This window comes from Pristiophorus japonicus, chromosome 20 (genome assembly GCF_044704955.1).
Source record: "Pristiophorus japonicus isolate sPriJap1 chromosome 20, sPriJap1.hap1, whole genome shotgun sequence".
In the NCBI taxonomy this organism is placed as follows: domain Eukaryota; kingdom Metazoa; phylum Chordata; class Chondrichthyes; family Pristiophoridae; genus Pristiophorus; species Pristiophorus japonicus.
The window spans coordinates 78242315-78266945 of record NC_091996.1 but is presented as its reverse complement, the minus strand read 5'-3'; the positions used below and the strand labels follow the sequence as shown (position 1 = coordinate 78266945).

Sequence of the window (24631 nt, the reverse complement as noted above, 5' to 3'; positions counted from 1 at the left end):
CCTCTACACTGTCCCATCAAACACTCCCAGGGCAGGTACAGCACGGGTTAGATACAGAGTAAAGCTCCCTCTACACTGTCCCATCAAACACTCCCAGGCAGGTACATGGACATGTTACCAATACTTTCTCTGGATACCAAGGCTAGGAGAGGCACTCTGGAAGGTTTGGGGAGCTGGGGTTTGTCCATGAGAGTAACCGAACTAAAATAATCACGAGTAATGATCGGGTGTCAGTCATGTCTCAGTGGTAGCAGTTTTGTCTCTGAGTCAGTAGGTTGTGGGTTCAAGTCCACCTGTCGAGACTTGAGCACAAAATCTAGGCTGACATTCCAGTGCAGTACTGAGGGATTGCTGCCCTGTCAGTGTTGCTATCTTTCGGATGAATCCCTGAACCGAGGCCCCATCAGCCCTCAACCAATATCATTAAAACCGATTATCTGGCCAGTATCACATTGCTGTTCATGGCAGCTTGCTGTGTGCAAATCATCTGCTGCATTTCCTATACTACAACAGTGAATGCACTTCAAATGTACTTTGATGTTGTTGTACTTCATTGGCTATAAAGTACTTTGGGACATCCTGAGGTCATGTAAGGTGCTGCATAAGGACAGGTCTTTGTTAACTGAAGGAGAAAAGTTTAAAAAAAGGAAGTTGGTGACAGGACAACAATTAGTCTCCTCATATATTGGAGAAATCAAGGAATCGACATACTGTTTGAACCAAAACCGATTTATTTGTCAGATATCCAGAAAATTAAACTTCAGCCCAGTTACAGGGAAAACACAGCCCAACTGTCAGAATGAACACGGTTCGGTCCCGATCTGATTCACAGCAGAATCCAAAACCTGCAGTCACTTGTGAACTCGCTGGTGTGTCAGCAGGCTGGATGAACGAGTGAAACCCTTCCCACACTCAGAGCAGGTGAACGGTCTCTCCCCAGTGTGAATGCGTTGGTGCATCATCAGATCATTTCTGCTTTTAAAGCTCTTCTCACAGTCAGAACATTTAAATGGTCTCCTACTGGTGTGAACAAGTTGGTGTGCAGTGAGGTGGGATGAACGAATGTATCGTTTCCCACACACTGAGCAGGTGAACGGCCTCTCCCCAGTGTGGATACGTTGGTGTTTCATCAGATCACTTCTGCTTTTAAAGCTCTTCTCACAATCAGAACATTTAAACAGTCTCTTATTGCTGTGAACAACTTGGTGTGTAGTGAAGTGGGATGAACAAGTGAATCCTTTCCCACACACTGAGCAGGTGAACGGTCTCTCCCCAGTGTGAGTGCGTTGGTGCATCATCAGATCATTTCTGCTTTTAAAGCTCTTCTCACAGTCAGAACATTTAAATGGTCTTTTACTGGTGTGAACAAGTTGGTGTGTAGTGAGGTGGGATGAACAAGTGAATCCCTTCCCACACTCAGAGCAGGTAAACGGTCTCTCCCCAGTGTGAACTCGCTGGTGTATCAGCAGGTGGGATGAACAAGTGAATCCCTTCCCACACTCAGAGCAGGTGAATGGCCTCTCGTCAGTGTGAAGTCGCTGGTGTGTCAGCAGGTGGGATGAACAAGTGAATCCCTTCCCACACTCGGAGCAGGTGAATGGTCTCTCCCCAGTGTGGATACGCTGATGAGCCAGAAGGTGGGGTGAATTTATGAATCCCTTCCCACACTCAGAGCAGGTGAATGGCCCATCAGTGTGAACTCGCTGGTGTCTCAGATGGTGAGATGATTTCATGAATCCTTTCCCACACACAGAGCAGACGAACGGTCTCTCTCCGGTGTGAACTCGCTTGTGATCAGTGAGGTGAGATGAACAAGTGAATCTCTTCCCGCACAAGGAGCAAACAAATGGTCTCTCCCCAGTGTGAACTCGCTGGTGTTCAATGAGGTTGGATGAAATAATGAATCCCTTTCCACACACAGAGCAGGTGAACGGCCTCTCTCCAGTGTGACTGCGTCGATGAATTTCCAGCTGGGACGGGGAACTGAATCCCTTTCCACAGTCCCCACATTTCCACGGTTTCTCCATGGTGCGGGTGTGTTTGTGTCTCTCCAGGTTGGATGATCAGTTGAAGCCTTGTCCACACACACACAACACGTGTACGGGTTCTCCCCGCTGTGAATAGTGAGATGTTTTTTCAGGCTGTGTAACTGGTTAAAGCCCTTTCCACAGTCAGTGCACTGGAACACTCAAGGGTGTGTGTATCTCGGTCCTTTTCCAGTCACACTGATGTTTGAAATCTTTTCCCACAGACAGAACAGACAAACATTTATTTTTCCACACTCAAAGGCCGATGATATTCATGTTGCGGTGGATCGAGAGAGTGTCAGATCTTGGTGATGTTTGGTTAGAGTTTCCCATCTGCAAATCCTCCCCTTCTTATCCCCTGTAAAAGGAGTTTACAAAAGTCATCACTAAGGACAGAATATTCTAGTTTCTATGGTATACACATTCACCTCTGGTTTCCCCACAGCTGTAAATCCCCATCACACACACTATCCTACACCAGTGCTGAAATCCAAACCCATTACATCACCACCAACATTTTTTCCTTCTTGTTGAAGGTGCTGACTCTGGCTGGGTTCAGTTGTACACTCACTGGTTCCCCTCCCTCTCCTCCCTTGAAGTTACTGACTCTGGCTGGGTTCTAGTTAGGCCACAGCTAGAGTACTGCGTGCAGTTCTGGTCACCACATTACAGGAAAGATGTGATTGCACCAGAGAGGGTACAAAGATTTACGAGGATGTTGCCTGGAGTAGAGAATTTTATCTATGAGGACAGATTGGATAGGCTGGGGTTGTTTTCTTTAAACAAAGGAGGCAGAGGGGAAACCTCATTTGAGGTGTATAAAATTAAGAGGGGTCTAGACAGAGTGGATAGGAAGGACCTACTTCCCTTAGTCGAGGAGTCAATAACTGGGGGCATAGATTTAAAGTAATTGGTCGAAGGTTTGAATGGGATTTGAGGAGAAGTTTTTTCACCCACAGGATGGTGGGAGTCTGGAACTCACTGCCTGAAAGGGCAGTAGAGGCAGAAACCCATAGCATTTAAAATTGCAGGATACTCTCGTTTATCCGGATCGCTTGGGCATTTGGCAATTCCGGGTAAACTAATTTTCTTTTAGGGCGAGTTTGCATTTTAAAGTTAAAACTTTAATGAATAAATACGATCAGCTACAAGGCAGTTAAGTATACAAAAGATGGACATTACCAGCATACATGTACTTCGGCTGGACTGTAATCACGGAGGGACGAATGCTGCACTGGGAGTGGCTGCAGGTGGCCTCGAGGATGGGATCGTACTTGAGGGGCCTAGATAGAGTGGATAGGAAGGACCTATTTGCCTTAGCAGAATGGTCAATAACTCAGGGGGCATAGAATTAAAGTAATTGGTAGAAGGATTAGAGGGGAGACCTAATTGAGGTATATAAAAGTATGAGGGCCTGGATAGAGTGGATAGCAAGGACCTATTTCCCTTAGCAGAGGAGTCAGCTGTGGCTCAGTAGGTAGCACTCTCATCTGAGTCAGAAGGTTGTGCGTTCAAGTCCCACCCCAGGGACTTGAGCACAAAAAATCTAGACTGACACTGCAGTGTAGTGCTCAGGAAGTGCTGCAGTGTCGGAGGAGCCGTCTTTCGTCGAGACATTAAATCCGTCTGCTCTCGCTCTGGTGGACGTTAAAGATCCCATTGCACTATTTAGAAGAGTGGGGGAGTTATCCCCGGTGTCCTGGCCAATATGTATCGCTCAATCAACATAACAAAAACAGTTTATCTGGTCAATATCATGTTGCTGTCTGTGGGAGCTTGCTGTGCGGAGATTAGCTGCCGCTTTCCCACATTGCAACAGTGACTACGCACCAACAGAACTTCATTCTCTGTAAAGAGCTTTGAGACGTCTGGTGGCGGTGAGAGGCGCTATATAAATGTAAGTCTTGTATCAGTGTAAGCCAAGAGCTGTACAGTGGGATTAGGCTGGAGAGCTCTGTGCCGGCCGGCAGGGACACGATGGGCCGAATGGCCTCCTTCTGTGATGTCACTGTCTGGGGTTCTGTGACGTCTCAGGCCTCACCAGCAGCCATGCTGCCTGATTTGACAGCCGAGAGTCCGCGCCTGCGCACCGGGAACTGTGCCCTGCACAGCGCCCCCTCTCGGTCACCATCGGCAATAACCACGCATGCCCAGAGGACACCAACCACCCCTCCCCCTCACATTCGGAGTTGCGCCAGCGCGATCGGATCCTGTGGCGCGGAGTTGGGTCGGCGCGGCGCCTTCGAGGGAAAGGCGTTTGTGTCCGTTAAAGAGCCGCGATCGGTGACGTAAAGTGAGTTTTTTTCCACTCCGATTGGGTAGAGAATTGTGTGTGGGGGGGGGGGGGGGGGAGAATAAAGGGAAATTCAAACCTGAGAGTCCGCACATCCGGGACCCGAGACCAGTTTCCAGTTTGGTGGAGCGCGCTCGAGGGACATGTGAGCCGGGCCCACGGCCTGATTGACGGGAGCTTCTGACCAATGGGGAATGAGTGGGGCGGGTCCTCCAACCAATCGGGGAGTCCGAGGGGCGGGACTCCATGGTCCAGAACATAAAGAAGGGTAACTTTGAAGGTATGAGGCGTGGATTGGCTAGGATAGATTGGTGAATGATACTTAAGGGGTTGACAGTGGATAGGCAATGGCAGACATTTAGAGACCACATGGATGAACTACAACAATTGTACATCCCTGTCTGGCGTAAAAATAAAAAAAGGGAAGGTGGCCCAACCGTGGCTATCAAGGGAAATCAGGGATAGTATTAAAGCCAAGGAAGTGGCATACAAATTGGCCAGAAATAGCAGCGAACCCAGGGACTGAGAGAAATTTAGAACTCAGCAGAGGAGGACAAAGGGTTTGATTAGGGCAGGGAAAATAGAGTACGAGAGGAAGCTTGCAGGGAACATTAAAACGGACTGCAAAAGCTTCTATAGATATGTAAAGAGAAAAAGGTTAGTAAAGACAAACGTAGGTCCCTTGCAGTTAGAATCAGGGGAAGTCATAACTGGGAACAAAGAAATGTAAGACCAATTGAACAAGTACTTTGCTTCGGTATTCACTAAGGAGAACACAACAACCTTCCGGATATAAAAGGGGTCAGAGAGTCTAGTAAGGAGGAACTGAGGGAAATCCTGATTAGTCGGGAACTTGTGTTGGGGAAATTGATGGGATTGAAGCCCGATAAATCCCAGGGCTTGATGGTTTGCATCCCAGAGTACTTAAGGAGGTGGCCTTGGAAATAGCGGATGCATTGACAGTCATTTTCCAACATTCCATAGACTCTGGATCAGTTCCTATGGAGTGGAGGGTAGCCAATGTAACCCCACTTTTTAAAAAAGGAAGAGGGAAAGAAAACAGGGAATTATAGACCAGTCAGCCTGACATCAGTAGTGGGTAAAATGATAGAATCAATTATTAAGGATGTCATAGCAGCGCATTTGGAAAGAAGTGACATGATAGGTCCAAGTCAGCATGGATTTGTGAAAGGGAAATCATGTTTGACAAATCTTCTGGAATTTTGAGGATGTTTCCAGTAGAGTGGACAAGGGAGAACCAGTTGATGTGGTGTATTTGGACTTTCAGAAGGCTTTCGACAAGGTCCCACACAAGAGATTAATGTGCAAAGTTAAAGCACATGGGATTGGGGGTAGTGTGCTGACGTGGATTGAGAACTGGTTGGCAGACAGGAAGCAAAGAGTAGGAGTAAATGGGTACTTTTCAGAATGGTAGCCAGTGACTAGTGGGGTACCGCAAGGTTCTGTGCTGAGGCCCCAGCTGTTCACATTGTACATTAATGATTTAGACGAGGGGATTAAATGTAGTATCTCAAAATTTGCGGATGACACTAAGTTGGGTGGCAGTGTGAGCTGCGAGGAGGATACTATGAGGCTGCAGAGTGACTTGAATAGGTTAGGTGAGTGGGCAAATGCATGGCAGATGAAGTATAATGTGGATAAATGTGAGGTTATCCACGTTGGTGGTAAAAACAGAGAGACAGACTATTATCTGAATGGTGACAGTTTAAGAAAAGGGGAGGTGCAACTAGACCTGGGTGTCATGGTACATCAGTCATTGAAGGTTGGCATGCAGGTACAGCAGGCGGTTAGGAAAGCAAATGGCATATTGGCCTTCATAGCGAGGGGATTTGCGTACAGGGGCAGGGAGGTGTTACTACAGTTGTACAGGGCCTTGATGAGGCCACACCTGGAGTATTGTGTACAGTTTTGGTCTCCTAACTTGAGGAAGGACATTCTTGCTATTGAGGGAATGCAGCGAAGGTTCACCAGCCTGATTCCCAGGATGGCGGGACTGACATATCAAGAAAGACAGGATCAACTGGGCTTGTATTCACTGGAGTTCAGAAGAATGAGAGGGGATCTCAGAAACGTTTAAAATTCTGACGGGTTTCGACAGGTTAGATGCAGGAAGAATGTTCCCAATGTTGGGGAAGTCCAGAACCAGGGGTCACAGTCTAAGGATAAGGGGTAAGCTATTTCGGATCGAGATGAGGAGAAGCTTCTTCACCCAGAGAGTGGTGAACCTGTGGAATTCTCTGCCACAGAAAGTTGTTGAGGCTAATTCACTAAATATATTCAAAAAGGAGTTAGATGTAGTCCTTACTACTAGGGGGATCAAGGAGTATGGCGAGAAAGCAGGAATGGGGTACTGAAGTTGCATGTTCAGCCATGAACTTATCGAATGGTGGTGCAGACTCGAAGGGCCGAATGGCCTACTCCTGCACCTATTTTCTATGTTTCTATGACTTGCGCCGCTGATTCGCGCGCTGCGGCTCAGCCACTTTGTGCAGTCCCTTGTTCAGGGCCTGGGGCTTATTGGACACAAGGCTCTGGGGCTCAACCCACTGGCTCAAAATTTAATATAGACATTTTAAATTCATCAATAAAAGGGACAGTGTCTCTAATTAAGAACATAACATGAGAAATAGGAGCAGTAGAGCATTTGGCCCCTCGAGTCTGCTCCACCATTCAATAAGATCATGGCTGATCTGATCATAGACTCAGCTCCACTTCCCTGCCCACTATCCATAACCCTTTACTCCCTTATCGCTCAAAAATCTCTCTATCTCCGCCTTAAATATATTCAATGACCCAGCCTCCACAGCTCTCTGGGGTGGAGAATTCCACAGATTTACAACCCTCAGAAGAAATTCCTCCTCATCTCAGTTTTAAATGAGTGGCCCCTTATTCTAAGACTATGTCCCCTAGTTTTAGTTTCCCCTATGAGTGGAAATATCCTCTCTGCATCCACTTTGTCGAGCCCCCTTCATATCATATGTTTCGATAAGATTACCTCTCATTCTTCTAAACTCCAATGGGTATAGGCCCAACCTACTCAACCTATCTTCATAAGTCAACCCCGGCAACTCCAGAATCAACCTAGTGAACCTTCTCTGAATAGCCTCCAATGCAACTATATCCTTCCTTAAATACGGAGACCAAAACTGTACACGGTGCTCTAGGTGTGGCCTCACCAATACCATGTACAATTGTAGCAGGACTGCTCTGCTTTTATACTCTATCCCCATTGCAATAAAGACCAACATTTCATTTGCCTTCCTGATTACTTGCTGTATCTGCATACTAACTTTTTGTGTTTCATGCACAAGGACCCCCAGGTCCCTCTATACTGCAGCGCTCTGCAATTTTTCTCCATTTAAATTGTAATGTGCTTTTCTATTTTTTCTGCCAAAGTGGACAACCTCACATTGTGCCACATTGTATTCCATCTGCCAAATTTTTCCCCACTCATTCAGCCTGTCTATATCCCTTTGAAGATTTCTTGTGTCCTCCTCACAATTTGCTCTCCCATCCTCCTTTGTATCATCAACACATTGGCTGCATTACACTCGGTCCCTTCATCCAAGTCATTAATATAGATTGTAAATAGTTGAGGCCCCAGCACCGATCCCTGCAGCACCTCACTAGTTACCGTTTGCCAGCCGGAAAATGACCCGTTTATTCAGACTCTCTGTTTTCTGTTCATTAGCCAATCGTCAATCCACAATAACCCTGGGAACTTCTATCTTGTGCAGTAACCTTTTATGTGGCACGTTATCAAATGCCTTCTGGAAATCCAAATACACAACATCCACTGGTTCCCCCTTATCCACTCTGCTCGTTACATCCTCAAGGAATACCAGAAAATTTTTCAAACATGATTTCCCCTTCATAAACCCATGCTGACTCTGCTTGATTGAATTATGCTTTTCCAAATGTCCTGCTGCTGTTTGCTTAATAATGGACTCCAATATTTTCCCAACGACAGATGTTAAGCTAACTGATCTATATTTCCTGCTTTTTGTCTGCCTCCTTTTTTAAATAGGGACGTTACATTTGTGGTTTTCCAATCCGTTGGGCCCTCCCCAGAAACCAGAGAATTTTGGTAGATTACAACCAATGCATCCACTATCTCCTCAGCCACTTCTTTTAAGATCCTACAACGCAAGCCATCAGGTCCAAGAGACTTGTCCGCCTTTAGTCCCATTATTTTACTGAGTACTACTTCTTTAGTGATAGTGATAGTTCCTCCCTCCCTATAGCAGCCACAGTGCGAAAGTGGTGAAGGGAGTGAATGATGAAGGTGGTGGGTGGGGTGCCAATCAAGTGGCTGCTTTGTCCTGAATGGTGTCGAGCATCTTGAGTGGTGCTGGAGCTGCACTCATCCAGGTACGTGCAGAGTATTCCATCACATTCCTGACTTGTACCTTGTACATGGTGGAAAGGATTTGGGGCGTCAGGTGATCGAAAGTGATTTGACCAATTGAGGGTAAGGAAAGAGACATACATTAAGTAGATAAACAACAGGGTAGGGCATGATAAGGGAGAATACAAACGGATCAGGAGAGAAGTTAAAAAAAAAATTAGGAAGGCAAAGAGGAAATATGAAATGAAATGATCAAGGAAAATAAAACAAAATTAAATATTTTACAGGAAAAGGAAGGTTGGGATGGAAATAGGGCCATTAAAGGATAGACAGGCAGCCACAAGTAACGATAGCGAGATGGCAGAAATATGAAATCATTATTTCGCTTCGGTATTTACCGGGAGATGGAACAGGTGGACATGACATTGGATGATGAGATGAGTAATGAGAAGTGCATTTAAAATAAAGAAAGGGGATACATTAAATAAACTAATCAAACTCAGGATAAAACCAAGGTGTATTGCCAGAGGACTGGCGAACAGCTAACGGAGTACCTATATTTAAGGAGGAGAATAGAACATGTCTAGGTAATTACAGACTAGTCAGCTTAACATCGGTGGTAGGAAAAATAATGGAATCCCTACTAAAGGAGAAAATAAAAGAATGTCTAGAAACAAAAAGTATAATAATGAATAGCCAGCATGGATTTCAAAAAAGGGAAAACCCTGCTTGACCAAGTTTATTGAATGTTTTGAAGTAGTAACACAGTAGACAATGGTAATGGAGTAGGTATAATTTATCTAGATTTTTGAAAGATCTTCGATAAGGTACCCCATAATAGACCAATGAATAACGTCAGACAATACAGAGTCAGGGGATAAGTAGTAAAATAGGATGCAAGCTGGCTGCAAGACAGAATGCAGAGAGTGGCAGTAAAGGGTAGCTATTCACAGTGGGAGGTGTGTGTAGTGGTCTTCCACAAGGATCAGGGCTGGGACCGCATGTTCACAATTTACATTAACGATTTAGACTTTGGAATCAAAAACACAATTTCTAAATTTGCAGATGGTACTAAATTTTTTGGGGGGGGGGGGTGTGGGGGGGGAATAGTCAATACTGAGGAGAACTGCAACAAATTACAGGAGGACATTAATAAACTTGCAGAATGGGCAAATAATTGGCAAATGAAGTTCAACACATAAATGTGAGGTAGTACATTTTGGGAGGAAGAATAGGGAGGTCATTTATTACTTGGAAGGTGCAAGTCTAGGTGGGAGAGAGGAACAAAGGGATCTTGGAGTACAGATACACCAATCACTAAAAGTTGTGCCACACGTTAGCAAGGCCATAAAAAAGCAAACCAAGCACTAGGCTTTATTCTAGAGGTATAAAATTGAAAAGTAGGGCAGTTATGCTGAACCTGTATCAAACCTTGGTTAGACCATACTTGCAGAGTACTGCGTGCAGTTCTGGTTGCCAGATTATAAAAAGGATAGAGAGGCACTAGAGAGGGTGCAGAGAAGATTTAAAAGGATGATACCAGAAATGCAATATTATCAGAAAAGGATGAACAGGCTAGTAGGACAAGCATAAGAGGGAGAATGGAACAGAGGGTTATGTTGTTAGATTTAGATGAGGAAAGACAGGAGGAGGCTCGAGTGGAGCATAAACGCTAGCACGGACTAGTTGTGCCGAATGGCCTGTTTCTGTGCCATACAGCCTGTGTAAAATCAGTTGTGAATAACCTGGTGCATTATTTTTCCAGTTTTATGCCATGAAAGAACCCACAGGTTAATGATTTCGATCAGTTTTTCTTACTAATGAATTGAATAGATTGGTCAATTGTTTTTACAATAGTCGTGATTATTATTTGATAATTGCATTATAAGTCCTGCATCAGACATTACATGCTGCCATTTCATTTATCTTCTTATTTGAAGTCCATATAGAAACATAGAAAATAGATGCAGGAGTAGGCCATTCGGCCCTTCGAGCCTGCACCGCCATTCAATGAGCTCATGGCTGAACATGCAACTTCAGTACCCCATTCCTGCTTTCTCACCATATCCTTTGATCCCCCTAGTAGTAAGGACTACATCTAACTCCTTTTTCAATTGGCCTCAACAACTTTCTGTGGTAGAGAATTCCACAGGTTCACCACTCTCTGGGTGAAGAAGTTTCTCCTCATCTCGGTCCTAAACAGCTTACCCCTTAACCTTAGAATGTGACCCCTGGTTCTGGACTTCCCCAACATTGGGAACATTCTTCCTGCTTCTAACCTGTCTAAACCCGTCAGAATTCTGAACTCCAGCGAATACAAGCCCAGTTGATCCAGTCTTTCTTGATATGTCAGTCCCTTTTTTTTTTCTTGATGTGGTGTGCGATTTGAGTTTCCCGTCTGCATATCCTCCCCTTCTAATACCCTGCAAAATTAATTTAAAACAGGAAAAAGGGGAGTGAGAGAGAGAACCCACAAAGTGGCAGGTTAGGAAATTGAACTTAATGAATCTGTTAATTTGTGGGGCCGGCAATACAACAAAGTGACCAAGAAAGCGGCCGGATTGTCGTAAAAACCCAACTGGTTCACTAATATCTGACTCTGGCTGGGTTCAGTTCTACATTCACTGGTTCATCTCCCTCTCCTCCCTTGAAGGTGCTGACTGTGGCTGGGTTCAGTTCTACACACACCAGTTTCTCTCCAATATGTGACCCATGTGCCCAATCTCCCTGTGTGAACCTCGACAGAGAGTGTCGACAGGCTATTCCACTGTCCTCACCCAAGGCCTCACATGTGCATTTTCCAGCAGGGTCTCTGGACGCTCCTCCCAATGGCTCAGTGGCTACAGGCACCGACCACTGTGACTCAGTCACATTAACAGGAGGGACCCAGGTTTAATCCACTCTGCGTATCCTCCCCTTCTAAACCCGTGTCAAAGCTGTTTACCAAAGTCATCACTGTAAGTAGGAATATAGGAAGAGGAATAGGCCAATCGGCCCCTTGAGCCTGTTCAATTTGAATAATAGTTACGTGTACTGGTCTGGTATAAGAACATAAGAAATAGGAGGAGTAGGCCATATGGCCCCTCGTGCCTGCTCCACCATTCAATATTATCATGGCTGATCCGATCATGAACTTAGGTCCACCTCCCTGTTCGCTCCCCATAACCCCTTATCGTTTAAGGAACTGTCTATTTCTGTCTTAAATTTATTCAATGTCCCAGCTTTCACAGCTCTCTGAGGCAGTGAGTTCCACAGATCCACAACCCTCAGAAGAAATTTCTCTTCATCTCAGTTTTAAATGGGCGGCCCCTTATTCTAAGATTTTGCTCTCTGGTTCTAGTCTCCACCATCAGTGGAAACATCCTTTCTGCATCCACCTTGTCAAGCCCCCTCATAATTATTGTGTATGTAGGCACTCTGTTAATGACTCCACAAGGCAGGGTATGGCACTTGAACTGAACAGACTGTAGTCCTTTATTGCAGCTCCTAGAGTGAGGACACCAAGAGGTGAGCTCCCTTTTATACTGGGTTACCTGCAGTGTACAGGTGACGCTTGGGTCTCCAGCAGCAGCACCCTCTGGTGTACATGTAAGGTACACAGGGTGATGGTACATTCAGGTCTAGTGTTCAGTACATCATTATATCATTGACATGCATACATAACAATAATCTTATACGTTTCGATAAGATCACCTCTCACTCTTCTGAATTCCAGTGGGTAGAGGTCCAACCTCCTCAACCTTTCCTCGTAAGTCAACCCCCTCATCTCTGGAATCAACCTTGTGAACCTTCTCTGAACTGCCCCTAAAGTAAGTATATTCTTTTGTAAGCATGCTTAAGATGTGCACACTTACTTAAGATTTTACAGGTTAAGAAAGAAAACAGGAAAGGCCCTCCATTCAAATAGATCAAGCACTAACTCCTAATGCAGAAAACCAAGAAGGAGGAAGTAGTTCAGAAGCCAGAGAACATTGTTAGGACAAAGATGAAGTTGGGAGGTGCATGGAGATTCTGGTTGTAGGGAGGTGGGTTGTGATGCAGTTGGTGAGGTGCAGGGAGATTCTGGCTGTAGGGAGGTGGGTTGTGATGAGTGTGGTAATGATGATGAATTGGTTACCGAGAGATAGGTCTGTGCACGTTGAAGATAAATGACAAAAGGTGCTGGAGGAGCAGCAGGAAGGGCTAAATGACAGTGTAAGAAATCCTGTATGGACTCTGAAACCTCCCATGCAAGAATGGCTTTGAAAAATCAAGGCAATTTCCTTTGTTATACTTCCAATTTTTGGTGAAAAAGATGTTTACAAAGAATATTTCAAATATGAATAATTGCCAATCTGCTGCGAAAATAATACTGGGACTTAGAAAAGTAAATGGCGTTGTTCTTCTGAGAAAAAAATGGGAGAGAGATAACCAAATAAAAATCATGAACTGGTCAGGAACGTTGAAGTAGCTGCAAGAAGCATTTACATTGGAGGAGGGAGAAGGCCAGGAGGAAAGGTGATCCACATGACATTGATTATAGAGTGGAATCTAGACAGCAATACAAGAACCAGGTAACATTAACAAGGGTAAACTCGGGGCCAAAAGATGGGAACATCTACAGTAAGCTGTATAGACGTGAATGCTGAATGCATTAGGAATCAGCAATTCCAAAACACGAGGCTACTGTAGCACTCGGGAACTACAGTGTTGAGGGAATATTAGAAACATGGCTGACTGCAGAGGATGGTGCACAGGGACAGGAGGAGCCTGTTCCACCATTCAGTTAGATCATGGCGGATGTGTACCTCAACTGCATTTACTCACTTCTGCTCCATATCCCTTGATGCCCTTAACCAACACAAATATACCCATCTCAGTCTTGAAAATGTTCTTGATCCTAGCATTCAGTCTTTTGAGGGAGAAAGTTCCAGACTGACACAATCTTGTGATTGAATAAAAAATTATGAATAAAAGTAACAAAAAAGTATTCAGGCACAGCAGAGTAGACAGCAAGGGTGTGATGTGGCCCTTGATGTCAAAGACATCTCGGAGATTAAAGCTGTTCATCTTGTGAAAGAGCTGTCCAAATATTCCCATAACCCTGCAAATTAGTTCTCTTCAAGTACATGTCCAATTGCCTTTTGAAAGTCCCGATGGAATCTGCTTCCACCACCCTTTCAGATTCCAAGTCTTAACACCCTTTGAAAAAATATCTCCATATTTCCCCTCTAGTTCTCTTGCCAATTATTTTAAATCTATGACCTCTGGCTATCGATCCTCTTGCCAGAAGAAACTGTTTCTCCCTGTTTACTCAATCAAACACCTCAGAATTTTGAATACCTCTATTAGGTGTTCCCTTGACCATCCAGAGAACAATCCCAGTTTCTGCAATCTCTCCACATAACTGAAGTCCCTCATCCTGGTAACCTCCTTCTTACCCTCTCCAAGTCGCTGACATCCTTCCTCAAGTGTGGTTTCCAGAATTCGACACAATACTCCAGCTGCGGCCTAACCAGTGATGTGTAAAGGTTCAGCGTGACTTCCTTGTATAGAATTCAATGCCCCCATTTACAAAGCCAAATATCCCACAAGCTTTCTTCATTGTCTTATCAACTTGCCCTGCCACCTTCAAAGATTAGTGAACATTTACCCCAGTTCCTTCTGTTCTTGCACAACCCTCAAAATAGCACCATTTAGATTACACTGCCTCTCCATGTTCTCCCCAAAGTGCATCACTTCACACTCACCCGCATTAAACTGTATCTGCCATGTGTCTGCCCATTTCTCCAGTCTGTCTATGTCCTCCTGAAGTCTGCTACTATCCTGCTCACTATTCACTACGTTACCAAGTTTTGTATCATCTGAATTTCAAAATTGTACTTACTATCCCCAAGTTCAGGTCATTTATATACAACAAGGAAAGCTTATTGTGAATGGTCTCGGATTTCTCACGGATTTGTCTCCATTCTGAATAAAGCAAAATCCTTTTCTTCATTCAGTTCTTGGACCAAGTTCCGTTCCTTTTCATCCAAAATATGGCGCAATTTAGAAAATTTAGAGTCAATGATTCTGCGATTGATTCGACTGTTCCTGTGAAGACAGAGAGTTTGTTAAAGAAGGAAGCAAAACTCTCAGGTCACAAGCACATTGATTACGCGAGAGGCGGGAGTCGGAGCGGCCTATAAAAGGCCCAGGTGCGTGGAGAGGCGTACCTGTGCAGCTACAGCGGGAGAGAAGGCAAAAGAAGTAGAAAGAAATCAAAAGGTGACGTCACAGCCAAGAGGGTAAGTGATTGGCTGGTGATTGGTGAGTAGTTTTTCTTTTTTTCTTCTATATCAGTGAGTAACTTTTAACATTGTTGTTGCCAATTTAAGTGTATCTAAGGGTTAAGTCATGGCAGGAGAGCTCGGTCAGGTGTTATGCTCCTCCTGTACCATGTGGGAACTCAGGGATGACTCCAGTGTCCAGATGACTATGTGTGCAGGAAGTGTATCCACCTCGAGCTCCTGACGGTCCGCATTGCGGAGTTGGAGCTGAGGGTGGATTCACTCTGGAGCATCCACGATGCTGAGAATGACGTGAGTATCACGTGTAGCGAGTTGGTCGTACCGCAGGGAAAGGGTCCACAGCCAGATAGGGAATGGAAGACCAGCAGGAAGAGCAGTGCAAGGAAGGTAGTGCAGGGGTCCCCTGCGGTCATCCCTCTGCAAAACAGATACACTGCTTTGGGTACTGTTGAGGGAGATGACTCATCAGGGGAGGGCAGCAGCAGCCAAGTTCATGGCACCGTGGCTGGCTCTGTTGCACAGGAGGGCAAGAAAAAGAGTGGGAGAGCGATAGTGATAGGGGATAGGGGATTCAATTGTAAAGGGAATAGATAGGCGTTTCTGCGGCCACAACCGAGACTCCAGGATGGTATGTTGCCTCCCTGGTGCAAGGGTCAAGGATGTCTCGGAGCGGGTGCAGGACATTCTGAAATGGGAGGGAGAACAGCCAGTTGTCGTGGTGCACATTGGTACCAACGACATAGGTAAAAAAAGGGATGAGGTCCTACGAAACGAATTTAAGGAGCTAGGAGCTAAATTAAAAAGTAGGACCTCAAAAGTAGTAATCTCGGGATTGCTACCAGTGCCACGTGATAGTCAGAGTAGGAATCGCAGGATAGCGCAGATGAATATGTGGCTTGAGCAGTGGTGCAGCAGGGAGGGATTCAAATTCCTGGGGCATTGGAACCGGTTCTGGGGGAGGTGGGAGCAGTACAAACCGGACGGTCTGCACCTGGGCAGGACCCGAACCAATGTCCTAGGGAGAGTGTTTGCTAGTGCTTTTGGGGAGGATTTAAACTAATATGGCAGGGGGATGGGAACCAATGCAGGGAGACAGAGGGAAACAAAAAGGAGGCAAAAGCAAAAGACAGAAAGGAGATGAGGAAAAGTGGAGGGCAGAGAAACCCAAGGCAAAGAACAAAAAGGGCCACTGTACAGCAAAATTCTAAAAGGACAAAGGGTGTTAAAAAAACAAGCCTGAAGGCTTTGTGTCTTAATGCAAGGAGTATCCGCAATAAGGTGGATGAATTAACTGTGCAAATAGATGTTAACAAATATGATGTGATTGGGATTACGGAGACGTGGCTCCAGGATGATCAGGGCTGGGAACCCAACATCCAGGGGTATTCAACATTCAGGAAAGATAGAATAAAAGGAAAAGGAGGTGGGGTAGCATTGCTGGTTAAGGAGGAAATTAAGGCAATAGTTCGGAAGGACATTAGCTTGGATGATGTGGAATCTATATGGGTAGAGCTGCAGAATACCAAAGGGCAAAAAACGTTAGTGGGAGTTGTGTACAGACCTCCAAACAGTAGTAGTGATGTTGGGGAGGGCATCAAACATGAAAGTAGGGGTGCGTGCAATAAAGGTGCAGCAGTTATAATGGGTGACTTTAATATGCACATAGATTGGGTTAACCAAACTGGAAGCAATACGGTGGAGGAGGATTTCCTGGAGTGCATAAGGGATGGTTTTTTAGACCAATATGTCGAGGAACCAACTAGGGGGGAGGCCATCTTAGACTGGGTGTTGTGTAATGAGAGAGGATTAATTAGCAATCTCGTTGTGCGAGGCCCCTTAGGGAAGAGTGACCATAATATGGTGGAATTCTGCATTAGGATGGAGAATGAAACAGTTAATTCAGAGACCATGGTCCAGAACTTAAAGAAGGGTAACTTTGAAGGTATGAGGCGTGAATTGGCTAGGATAGATTGGCGAATGATACTGAAGGGGTTGACTGCGGATGGGCAATGGCAGACATTTAGAGACCGCATGGATGAACTACAACAATTGTACATTCCTGTCTGGCGTAAAAATAAAAAAGGGAAGGTGGCTCAACCGTGGCTATCAAGGGAAATCAGGGATAGTATTAAAGCCAAGGAAGTGGCATACAAATTGGCCAGAAATAGCAGCGAACCCGGGGACTGGGAGAAATTTAGAACTCAGCAGAGGAGGACAAAGGGTTTGATTAGGGCAGGGAAAATGGAGTACGAGAAGAAGCTTGCAGGGAACATTAAGACGGATTGCAAAAGTTTCTATAGGTATGTAAAGAGAAAAAGGTTAGTAAAGACAAACATAGGTCTCCTGCAGTCAGAATCAGGGGAAGTCATAACGGGGAACAAAGATATGGCGGACCAATTGAACAAGTACTTTGGTTCGGTATTCACTGAGGAGGACACAAACAACCTTCCGGATATAAAAGGGGTCGGAGGGTCTAGTAAGGAGGAGGAACTGAGGGAAATCCTTATTAGTCGGGAAATTGTGTTGGGGAAATTGATGGGATTGAAGGCCGATAAATCCCCAGGGCCTGATGGACTGCATCCCAGAGTACTTAAGGAGGTGGCCTTGGAAATAGTGGATGCATTGACAGTCATTTTCCAACATTCCATTGACTCTGGATCAGTTCCTATGGAGTGGAGGGTAGCCAATGTAACCCCACTTTTTAAAAAAAAGGAGGGAGAGATAACAGGGAATTATAAACCGGTCAGCCCGACATCGGTAGTGGGTAAAATGATGGAATCAATTATTAAGGATGTCATAGCAGTGCATTTGGAAAGAGGTGATATGATAGGTCCAAGTCAGCATGGATTTGTGAAAGGGAAATCATGCTAGACATATCTTCTGGAATTTTTTGAGGATGTTTCCAGTAGAGTGGACAAGGGAGAACCAGTTGATGTGGTATATTTGGACTTTCAGAAGGCTTTCGACAAGGTCCCACACAAGAGATTAATGTGCAAAGTTAAAGCACATGGGATTGGGGGTAGTGTGCTGACATGGATTGAGAACTGGTTGTCAGACAGGAAGCAAAGAGTAGGAGTAAATGGGGACTTTTCAGAATGGCAGGCAGTGACTAGTGGGGTACCGCAAGGTTCTGTGCTGGGGCCCCAGCTGTTTACACTGTACATTAATGATTTAGACGAAGGGATTAAATGTAGTATCTCCAAATTTGCGGATGACACTAAGTTGGGTGGCAGTGAGAGCTGCGAGGAGGATGCTATGAGGCTGCAGAGCGACTTGGATAGGTTAGGTGAGTGGGAAAATGCATGGCAGATGAAGTATAATGTGGATAAATGTGAGGTTGTCCACTTTGGTGGTAAAAACAGAGAGACCGACTATTATCTGAATGGTGACAGATTAGGAAAAGGGGAGGTGCAACGAGACCTGGGTGTCATGGTACATCAGTCATTGAAGGTTGGCATGCAGGTACAGCAGGCGGTTAAGAAAGCAAATGGCATGTTGGCCTTCATAGCGAGGGGATTTGAGTACAGGGGCAGGGAGGTGTTGCTACAGTTGTACAGGGCCGTGGTGAGGCCACACCTGGAGTATTGTGTACAGTTTTGGTCTCCTAACCTGAGGAAGGACATTCTTGCTATTGAGGGAGTGCAGCGAAGGTTCACCAGGCTGATTCCCGGGATGGCAGGACTGACCTATCAAGAAAGACTGGATCAACTGGGCTTGTATTCACTGGAGTTCAGAAGAATGAGAGGGGACCTCATAGAAACGTTTAAAATTCTGACGGGGTTAGACAGGTTAGATGCAGGAAGAATGTTCCCAATGTTGGGGAAGTCCAGAACCAGGGGACACAGTCTAAGGATAAGGGGTAAGCCATTTAGGACCGAGATGAGAAGGAATTTCTTCACCCAGAGAGTGGTGAACCTGTGGAATTCTCTACCACAGAAAGTTGTTGAGGCTAATTCACTAAATATATTCAAAAAGGAGTTAGCTGAAGTCCTTACTACTAGGGGGATCAAGGGGTATGGTGAGAAAGCAGGAATGGGGTACTGAAGTTGCCATGTTCAGCCATGAACTCATTGAATGGCGGTGCAGGCTAGAAGGGCCAAATGGTCAACTCCTGCACCTATTTTCTATGTTTCTATGATGACAATGCTTAATAAACACCAAGCCACGCTGCTGGAAATGCACAGGGAAAGAGCTCTGTTAGCCAGACATGGGTGCATAAAACACTACCCGTACTGGCACAGCCCACATCGGCCCACTGAGAATTCACCTTCATTTCGGAGACCTTCTCTTACTGCTTAAACTCAAAATCGTCAAGAGATTTTCTTCTGCCTCAGAAAATGTAGAGTTGTGTTCATTTTCAGCTGCAATTTAAATTAAATGAGGTCTAAAGTTAATTGGCAAAAAAATCCAGGGGATAAATGAGGGGAAACATTCTTACACAGCGAGTTATGGTGATCTGGAATGCACTGCCTGAAAGGGCGGTGGACGCTGATTCAATAGTAACTTTCAAATGGGAATTGGATAAATAGTTGAGTAGGAGACATTCACAGGGCTCTGGGTAAAGAACAGGAGAGTGAGACTAATGGGACAGCTCTTTCAAAGAGCCAGCACAGGCACGATGGGCCGAATAGCCTCCTCCTGTGCGGTGTGTATCTATGATTCTAGGTACTGACAATAGAGTCAAGCGCTTTGCTAAAATTAGAAAGATCAAAAGTGAATTTTTTTTAAATTCTTAGCTGGACCAACTGTTTTAACTTCACTTCATAATGGTTGCAGCTGGTACAAAGTAGAAGTGGAGTCAAACTCTCTGCTGGTCCACAGTCAATGGAAACTGTTGATCTTCAGAGTTACTCTGCACATCTCCCCTCGCCATCAATCTCAAACTGCTTTGCATCAACACAAAGTGCATGACTGTCCCAATCACACTGAGCCACGACATACTGAGTTAAGACATACTGAGTTAAGACATGCAGAATCAGCTGAACTATAAACAGAAACACTGAGCTTTCTATACTTCAACAACATTACAGATTGACAGTAAGATTCCTGCCCTCCTCCAGCTCACAAGGTATCCTGAAATGTAAATAAGATACCAAGTCAGGCAACACCAAGTTTCCTATTGGGAAGGAGAGCAGGGGAGTTCTCCTCAGTGTCCTAGGTCAATATTTATCCTTCAACCAACATATGAGCTGGTCATTGCCACATTGCTGTCTGTGGAATCTTGCTGTGCACACATTGGCTGCTGCATTTCCTACTTTACAACACTGACTACACTTCAAAAGTACTTCATTGGCTGTAAAGCACTTTGGGATGTCCTGAGCTCGTGAAAAGCACGATATAAATGCAAGTCTTTCTATGGGATTAACACACACCATTATTGCAGCATGACAGGCCCTCTGCTAGAAACTGTCAGACACAACTCAGCGACAGTGTGTGACTGAGATAGTCCTGGTTGGCTCTGATAATAATGGATGACAATAAAGGATAATAAAGAATGTTTACCTAGTTTCCCCTTAATTCCATCTGTGCTATTCGCCTCAACCACTGCATTCAGTAGAGAATTTCACATTCTCAACATTCTCTGGGTAAAGAACTCATCCTCTTAAAATTGCACCTTCATACAGTGTGACAGGGTAAATGCACCAAGAACTGCCCCCAACTCCTCCTCTTCTGTCTATTTTGTTGAGTTAACAATTTGTTTTTTTTAGACTCAGACGATTATGGGTTTAAGTCCTGCTCCAGGACCTTGAGCACAAAATCTAGGCTGACACACCAATGCAGTGTTAAGGGAGCGCTGCACTGTTGGAGGTGCCGTCTTTCGGATGAGATCTTAAACCGAGTCCCATCTACCCTCTCAAGCAGACGTAAAAGATCTCATGGCATTATTTTGAAAAGCAGCGGAAGTTATCCACAATGCCCTGGCCAATATTTATCCCTCAACCAGCATCAAAAAAACATTTGGTCGCTAACACATTGCTGCTTGTGGGAGTTTGCCTTGCACAGATTGACGGCCACGTCTCCTACATTACAACCACAAGTACACTTCAAAAGTAGTTCCAGATCACAACAACTTGCTGTGTTTAAAAAAAAAGTTCCATGTCACCCCTGGTTCTTTATCGAATCATCTTAAATCGGTGTCAGTTCCACATGAGATATTAAGACAGGTGACCAAAAGCTAGTCAGAGGTAGGTTTTAAGGAACACCTTAAAAGGAGGAGAGAGGGGTAGAGGGAGGCTGTAGAGGTTTAGGGAGAGAATCCAGAGCTTAGGGCCCAGGCAGCTGAAGGCACGGCTGCGATTTGTTAATTTAAAAATTATACTATCAACACCACTCCTTGCCAGGTATGTAATTAGGTGCATTACCTTCCAATGAATTACACATTAGGTCTGTCCCATCTGTAGCACATCCTGTACCCACCAGCCAAGACTGTGGCTCACTCACTGGGCAGCAAACACTATTTAAATGAGTTTTGCCTGTGTAACAATCCACTACAATATTCAACACATTATATAAAGTACAGACTGGAGCAAACACCTTATTCCCCCATTCCCTTCCTCATTCCCTACCCCCCTCCCCACCATTCCTCCTCCTCACCCCCCCCACCCCACCATTCCTCCTCCTCACCCCCCCCACCCCACCATTCCTCCTCCTCACCCCCCCACCCCACCATTCCTCCTCCTCACCCCCCCCACCCCATCACACCATTCCTCCTCCTCACCCCCCCACCCCATCACACCATTCCTCCTCCTCACCCCCCCACCCCATCACACCATTCCTCCTCCTCACCCCCCCCACCCCATCACACCATTCCTCCTCCTCACCCCCCCCACCCCATCACACCATTCCTCCTCCTCACCCCCCCCACCCCATCACACCATTCCTCCTCCTCACCCCCCCACCCCACCCCATCACACCCCACCCCATCACACCATTCCTCCTCCTCACCCCCCCCCCACCCCACCATTCCTCCTCCTCACCCCCCCCCACCCCACCATTCCTCCTCCTCACCCCACCCCACCACACCATTCCTCCTCCTCACCCCACCCCACCATTCCTCCTCCTCACCCCCTCCCCACCCCACCATTCCTCCTCCTCACCCCCCCCCCCACCCCACCATTCCTCCTCCTCACCCCCCCCCCACCCCACCCCACCATTCCTCCTCCTCACCCCCCCCCACCCCACCATTCCTCCTCCTCACCCCACCCCACCATTCCTCCTCCTCACCCCCACCCCACCCCACCATTCCTCCTCCTCACCCCCCCCCACCCCACCATTCCTCCTCCTCACCCCCCCCCCCACCCCACCATTCCTCCTCCTCACCCACCCCACCCACCCTCCCATTCCCCCTCTCCTCCTCCTCCGCCCCCATTCCCCCTCTCCTCCTCCTCCCCCTATTCCCCCTCTCCTTCCCCCATTCCCCCTCCTCCTCTCTCCCCCACCTCCTCTCTCCCCCATTCCCCCTCCTCCTCTCTCCCCCACCATTCCCCCTCCTCCGCTCAGCAGGTTCCCGGGGAAGAAGCGACTGCCCAGCTCGCTCACCAAACCCGTTGCCATGGCGCCCTCGCTCCCCCCGAGTATAAAAGCAGACGGCAGCCGCCGTGAGCCTCTCCCACCGACTCCAACTCGCCGAGACAAGGGCCCAGCGCGGCGTCACTGGCGCTCGACCCAAACACACTGCCCGCTCTCCGACTCCCACTGAGGCCCAGGCCCGCCCCGGAAACCCGCCTCCTTCACTTTGTGTGACAGGCGCTCCGGCCAATCCACTTCCCCCGGGAGCTCCGCCACTGGCCATTCAGCGCCGTCCAGAGGCGGGGATTGCGGCGATTCAGAGGCTCGCGCTCGGAGCTTGACGGTTTGGTTTAAATATTGAATATTTAACAGGCGTCAATCTTTCCCCTATGATTGGCGGGCGCGGGAGGTGTGCTGTGATTGGCGTGCGCGGGGTGGATGTGCTGTGATTGGAGGGCGCTGGGGTGTGTGCTGTGATTGGAGGGCCCAGGGGGATGTGCTGTGATTGGCGGGGAGGGGGACAACAACAACAACTTGTGTTTATATAGTGCCTTTAACGCAGTAAAACGTCCCAAGGTGCGTTACAGACAAAAGATAAATTTGACACCGAGACACACAACAATCAATGAAGGCAGGGGAGCAAAAGGTCGGTCAAAGAGGCGGCTTTTAAGGAGCGTCTTGAAGGAGGAAAGAGAGGGAGAGGTTTAGGGAGGGAGTTCCCGAGCTTGGGGCCCAGGCAGCTCAAGGCACGGCCACCGCTGGTGGAGCGATTGATAGATTGAGTAGACTTGGTCTTTCTCGTTGGAGTTCAGAAGGATGAGGGGTGATCTTATAGAAACATTTTAAATAATGAAGGGGATAGACAATATAGAGGTAGAGAGGTTGTTTCCACTGGTCGGGGAGACTAGAACTAGGCGGCACAACCTCAAAATACAGGGGAGCCAATTTAAAACCGAGTTGAGAAGGAATTTCTTCTCCCAGAGGGTTGTGAATCTGTGGAATTCTCTGCCCAAGGAAGCAGTTGAGGCTAGCTCATTGAATATATTCAAGTCACAGATAGATAGATTTTTAACCAATAAGGGAATTAAGGGTTATGGGGAGAGGGCGGGTAAGTGGAGCTGAGTCCACGGCCAGATCAGCCGTGATCTTGTTGAATGGCAGAGCAGGCTCGAGGAGCTAGATGGCCTACTCTTGTTCCTAATTCTTATGTTCTTATCAGGGATGGTCAAGGCCAGAATTAGAGGCTATCTCAGGGGGACGGTGGTGGTTGTGAGACTGAAGGAGATCACAGAGATAGGGAGGGGCGAGGCCAGAATTAGAGGCTATCTCAGGGGGGGGGGCGGGGGTTGTGAGACTGAAGGAGATCACAGAGATAGGGAGGGGCGAGGCCGTGGAGCGATTTGAAATCGAGGCGTTGCTTAACCAGGAGCCAATGTCGGTCAGCGAGCACAGGGGTGGTGGGTGAGCGGGACTCGGTGCGAGTTATGACATGGGGCACAGGGGGTGATGGGTGAGCAGGACTCGGTGCGAGTTAGGACATAGGGCAGCAGGCACAAGGTGTGATGGGTGAGTGGGATTCGGTGCGAGTTAGGACACGGGTCAGTGAGCACAAGGGGTGATGGGTGAGCGAGACTTGGTGCGAGTTATGGCATGGCTGTCGAGTTTTGGATTTACGGTGGGTAGAATGTGGATGCCAGCCAGAAGTGCGTTATAAGAACATAAGAAATAGGAGTTGGAGTCGGCCATTTAACCCCTTGAGCCTGCACCGCCAATCAATAACATCATGGCTGGTCTGATCATGGCCTCAACTCCACTTCCCTGCCCACTCCCCATAACCACCGACTCCCGTATCATTCAAAAATCTGTCTATCGCCACCATAAATATATTCAATGACCCAGCCTCCACAGCTCTCTGAGGCAGAGAATTGCACAGATTTACAAAACTGAGAAGAAATTCCTCACCATCTCAGTTGTAAATGAGTGACCCCTTATTCTTAAACTCTGCCCCCTAGTTCTAGATTCCTCCAGGAATGGAATCATCTGCATCTACCCTGTCGAGCCCCCTCATTATCTTATATGTTTCAATAAGATTACCTCTCATTCTTCTGAACTCCAATGAGTATAGGCCCAACCTGCTCAACCTGTCTTCATATGACAATCCCCT

At 46.6% G+C, this 24631-nt stretch overlaps 1 protein-coding gene and 1 long non-coding RNA gene across 4 annotated transcripts in view; both read right to left on the bottom strand.

Moving 5' to 3' along the window:
- LOC139232630 (uncharacterized) overlaps positions 1–24631 on the bottom strand; it is a 152768-nt gene that overhangs the window by 28378 nt on the left and 99759 nt on the right. The gene's annotated exons all lie outside the window — the stretch shown is intronic.
- Positions 726–22676, bottom strand: LOC139232606 (zinc finger protein 229-like). 3 transcript variants are annotated; one of them, XM_070863035.1, is made up of 3 exons: positions 22498–22676; positions 14556–14761; positions 726–2385 (listed from the first exon to the last, which is right to left on the bottom strand). In XM_070863035.1, the coding sequence occupies exon 3, from the start codon at positions 2025–2027 to the stop codon at positions 852–854; it is 1176 nt and encodes a 391-aa protein (XP_070719136.1). In that variant the 5' UTR covers positions 2028–2385; positions 14556–14761; positions 22498–22676; the 3' UTR covers positions 726–851. The 3 variants fall into 3 exon arrangements, with proteins under 3 accessions (XP_070719136.1, XP_070719135.1, XP_070719137.1); XM_070863034.1 differs by lacking the exon at positions 22498–22676 and adding an exon at positions 21321–21513; XM_070863036.1 differs by lacking the exon at positions 22498–22676 and adding an exon at positions 19226–19306.

Bases quoted from the DNA above. Each gene is read 5' to 3' on its own strand.
- LOC139232606 (XM_070863035.1), bottom strand. From the start codon at position 2,027: ATGGAGAAACCGTGGAAATGTGGGGACTGTGGAAAGGGATTCAGTTCC.